Source organism: Oratosquilla oratoria, unplaced genomic scaffold (assembly GCF_046742065.1).
Source record: "Oratosquilla oratoria isolate Oo_2021 unplaced genomic scaffold, ASM4674206v1 SCAFFOLD67, whole genome shotgun sequence".
NCBI lineage: Eukaryota > Metazoa > Arthropoda > Malacostraca > Stomatopoda > Squillidae > Oratosquilla > Oratosquilla oratoria.
This window is the reverse complement of record NW_027467731.1, coordinates 632,444-636,907: the sequence shown is the minus strand read 5'-3', so window position 1 is coordinate 636,907 and position 4,464 is coordinate 632,444. Positions and strand designations below refer to the sequence as shown.

At 40.7% G+C, this 4,464-nt stretch overlaps 1 protein-coding gene across 1 annotated transcript; it reads right to left on the bottom strand.

The window, feature by feature from the left end:
• Positions 1 to 1,429: 1,429 nt before the first annotated feature.
• Positions 1,430 to 3,371, bottom strand: LOC143023861 (uncharacterized). Its single transcript, XM_076182517.1, has 3 exons — positions 3,152 to 3,371; positions 2,893 to 3,018; positions 1,430 to 2,151 (listed from the first exon to the last, which is right to left on the bottom strand). The coding sequence occupies exons 1-3, from the start codon at positions 3,285 to 3,287 to the stop codon at positions 2,015 to 2,017; spliced, it is 399 nt and encodes a 132-aa protein (XP_076038632.1). The 5' UTR covers positions 3,288 to 3,371; the 3' UTR covers positions 1,430 to 2,014.
• Positions 3,372 to 4,464: the final 1,093 nt, after the last annotated feature.

Below are 4,464 nucleotides of genomic sequence, written 5' to 3'. Positions count from 1 at the left end.
ATTAAATTCTTCATCCAAATACTCCTCTGAACATATTCTTAAGCCTCGAAGATAAAAACCTATGATAATCTCCATTTTTGGTTTTCTTATCCGTAGCAGAGTAAAAATGTACATAATCATTATTATTTGTCTTTTTTCTAAAAACTTTAAACTTTATATTGTTTCCGTCTCTTATTAAAAGGGTATCAAGATAGGGCAACATGTTATTAGTTTCATATTCTGCTGTAAACTTGATACTATCTTCTACAAGATTTAACTGATTTAAAATCCTACTCAAATCTAACCTACGAGGAGCTATTATAAGTACATCGTCGACGTATCTTAGCCAAACTAACTCTCTAGGGACAATGTTGCTAAAACTGGTATTTTCTAAATGTTCTAGAAACAAGTTCGCCAGCACTGGGCTTAGTGGGAAACCCATTGGCAAACCTGCTGTCTGTCTGTAATAATTATCACTAAAAGTAAAACAACAGTTTGAAATACAAAGGTTCACTAGTCTGATAAAATCACAAACAGGTACAGGTAACTCATTATGTTCAGACAATACATTGGTTAACACCTAAAAAACAAAAACAAAACAAAAAAAACATTGAGTCGGCAGGAAGTGTGTTTTCGTTTTAAAAACATCCATACAACGGAACATTCCACCCATAATGCACTAGAACTTTATTGGAACTGTGCAAGTACATTTTTAATTGATGAGCCCTTGAAATGTTTCTATATGCATGGTTAGCTGTTTTTCCTGAATAAAATGTTACTGATAGAACAGTAATATAAGGCAAATTTGCATTCTCCTTGGGTACCATGGATCAAGTTTGTGTGTCCACATTATTGCGTTGTGGGTGTCTTGAAATACGGGCAGTGTTCCCTTGACTGAAAACTGGCCCCCCTATCCTAGAGGGTGTCCTATTCCTCCCCATGCATGCTGGCTGCCGTCGGACGATTTTTTTTTCACTTCAGTGGCAGTCCGTCTGCACTGAAGGGGTCTGTGACCTCCCCCGAACTCTTTCGGTACCAACCAGTTGGCACAATTGCCATTCTTCATCCAAATTACTCTAATAATATATCTCGACCCTGAAGCCCCCTAATCGCCCTCTCCTTAGGGCTGATAGGGAATTTTCCCTGGTTGAGAACCCCTGGACTCTCGGAACACCATATTCAACGCTTCAGATGGGATCGCCTAACGCTCTGAAAAGGATATCTCGAATCATTTGTAAGAGCCCATCTTGTAGAACAACTACAAGAATTGGATGTGTCATCTGAAGTCAAGTTATCTGAATTAAGATCTGGCTCGTCTCTGGCCGAAGGAAAGATGATTTTGGTGTGGTCTTTATGTCCGGCCAAAAGCGTTTTTATCAAACACTTGATAGTTAAACACTTTTTCTCTTTTTGTGTGAAATTGAAAATAAAGAAATTGGATATATGCTGATAGACTTTATTATAAAGTAACATATGTGTGACTGTATTTGTGTGCTCATATGTGTGTGTCATTGTGTGTGCGTGTCCGTGTGTGTGTGTGTGTGTGTGCGTGTGTATTTAACTAATTAAGTTATAGATAAATTGACAAGACATACAAAATACATTGCTAATATTTGGAAGGCAAGTCAAGTTTATAATAAGATGCGACGAATTTGCTCAGTTCATGCTGGAGGATGCCGAGCAGTGTCCGTATATCCTGAGTGGTTCGGTGATGCTGAGGTGGCGGGCTGCGCAAATGGGAAGGGGCGTAGAAGTGGGTAACAGGTTTTGGTGGCACTAATAAGATGGCAGGGTGACAACGAAACAGTATAGTGGTTGTGGTCGTGTGTGTGTGTGTGTGTGTGTGTGTGTGTGTGTGTGTGTGTGTGTGTGTGTGTGTGTGTGTGTGTGTGTGTGTGTGTGTGTGTGTGTGTGTGTGTGTGTGTGTGTGTGTGTGTGTGTGTGTGTGTGTTTATGTGTGTGTGTTACTACAACCAAATGGACAAGAAAGTCATGGCTTCTTCAGGATGATGTCAACGCTAAGCTGCACCATTATTCAGGCCACGTCTTCACCCGGGGCATCGGCGCATATGCAGGCAACATTAGGGCGAAGAATGACCGTCCTGAGGCTTCCTTGAGCTCCTGTGGTCCTGTGATTCTTGCCGAAGTAGCCAAGACTCTCGCAGAAGTCGACTGCAAGAGTAGAGGGATATCTGAAATATTTCTGTCCCTAGGAAGGTAATGGGCAGAAACGGGAGAACAGATACAAGTCGAAATAATAATAAAGAAAAAGGATTTGAAAGAGGCGAGAGGTTCCAGAAAAGCATACAAGGATGCAGTAGTTCAGGGCCCCGGGGCGGCACGTTCTGGGAGGGGTGAAGAGAAGGTAAAGCAAATTCCCCCAAATGTACTTTTAATGCATGATTTATTTATCATGAGTTGTGTGTATGAATGATGTGTGTATAAACGTTGTTTTGTGGATGAATGTTACATGTGAATCGTGCTAGTGACCATCAGATGTGGAAGGTGGTGGTGGTAGTGGTGGTGTGTGTGTGGGGGGGGCACTTTTGGACTCCCCCCGGGGCGGCACTAACTCACGTCGGGGCCCTACAGTAGTTAAGATTTAAGTCAAGTCTTGTGAAAGGGAATCAGGGAGACAAAAGATGGAGAGTGCATAGGCATCTTCTTTTATACAAATCTAAACAAACATCATGGAGAAAAGATTATAACAAAATCTGGGAGTATGAAAACAAGAAGAAGAGAATGCAAAAGAAAAATAGAAGCTGGATTAGAAGAGCGAAATGACTGCAGGAGTTAAGAGTAATATGACATTTAAAGAAATCGAGAAAGTAAGGTTTGTTGGTTTAAAAAAAGAGGAATATGTCTAGGCACACAGGAGAGGGACATGCAGAGCTTGGAAATCTTTCTACATACGTGCGGTGACGTCCGGGGCATTGTTGGACTGTAGGTGATCGATGGGCCGAGTACCGGACAATGACGACGGCAAAGATGACTCAACCTGATCGGCGGTGGGCAAGAGAGCGCGTTTCGTCCACCAATCTGACGACACCAGAGGGAGACCGACATTAGGAAAAAGCCCTGCAGTGTATATTTGTACAATCATGACCACGTGGGCCCCTAAGGACTCTGTATGGCGTCTCGATTCAAGGTGAAACCAGAAAATAAGACTTACTGTTCCTCTTGGCGACCATCGTATTTCCTCCTTCTCCGCCAGGACTCCTGACCGCCCGAGCTCCTTGGTGATGACTCAAGACAGCGCACAGGCTGAGCACCAGCACGAGAATGTTCATGGCACCGCTTACTCTCATCTCTGGATTGTCTCGAGAACAGAAGAGCAAGAAGGACAGAGGAGGGCACTTGCTGGTGGTGTTGGTATTGGCGGAGCGGTAAGCGAGTGCGAAGATGTCCAATAGTCGTCTCTTTTTATACACCCTCCCCTAGTCACCTCTCCTGCTGAAAACTCATAATAATGACAGACACCGAGGAGGCCCTCCACCTCAAGGGTCTCGGGAATTTCATTATCGGTTTCCGCAGCGGAAGTTTTCGAAGGGAACGCTCCTTCGGGATATAAAGCCAAAGCATGTGGGAGGCACAAATGATGTAAAGTCAGTCGAGGGGCCACTAAATCAACTAAAATATTTTAGGTACTGAAAGAGGATGACATTTTCTGTTGTAAAATATATTCTCAATATATTATCAGTATTTGACACTAACCGTCACCTAATCTAAATTGATAACTATAAACCTAACCTAAATTTATCTAATCTAACTTTGCCTGCACTGTCATTAAACGACCAGCACATTTTAAGAAAAGTGATGGTTAAATGTATCTGGAAGATATTTGTGTGAAATTTACGGTTTCTCTGTAAGTATGTGAAAGGACAAAGGATTACAAAATGTTGTTTTAAGTCATAAAACATATATACAAAACGTAGACAAAAAAAAAACGGCATGCACAATTTGTAGGTGAAAATACCGTAATTTGAAATACAGTATTTTTTTTTTTTTTTTTTTAATGCTATGGGAAAAAGTATGTAAAATGTAAGTTTTTGGAGAGTAAAAAAATTACTCCGCGAGTATTTGTTCTGATCATTATGATGAAATATCCGACGGGGCGTCACACATCATCAAACGATTATTAGGTTACGTCAAGTATACTCTAAATTCCAAGTTCTCTTCTGATGTCCACATTTCTTATTCTATCCATTCTTGTCGCTTCTGATGTCAACATTTCTTATTCTATCTATTCTTGTCACGCATTTCCCTCTTAATACCTTCATTTCTGTTGCTCGTATTTTTTTGTTTGTTTTTTTGTGTGACAGCTTTATGTACATGTGATAGTATTGGTCAAAGTAAAGTTGTATATATCATTATCTTCTTTTTGTTTAGTACATGCTTGTTATCTATCACCATTACGGTACTCTAAAGTTGTCATGAAACTTATAATATTCTGTCATTCATATATATTTCTTGTTTTTTGCTTTT

What these genes read in the sequence shown, in the direction of transcription:
- LOC143023861 (XM_076182517.1), bottom strand. Translation starts at nt 3,287, where the DNA reads ATGAGAGTAAGCGGTGCCATGAACATTCTCGTGCTGGTGCTCAGCCTG. An exon ending in GATGGTCGCCAAGAGGAACA is followed by an intron (nt 3,019 to 3,151) that starts GTAAGTCTTATT and finishes TGGTGTCGTCAG; the next exon opens with ATTGGTGGACGAAACGCGCT. An exon ending in TGCCCCGGACGTCACCGCAC is followed by an intron (nt 2,152 to 2,892) that starts GTATGTAGAAAG and finishes CTACTCTTGCAG; the next exon opens with TCGACTTCTGCGAGAGTCTT.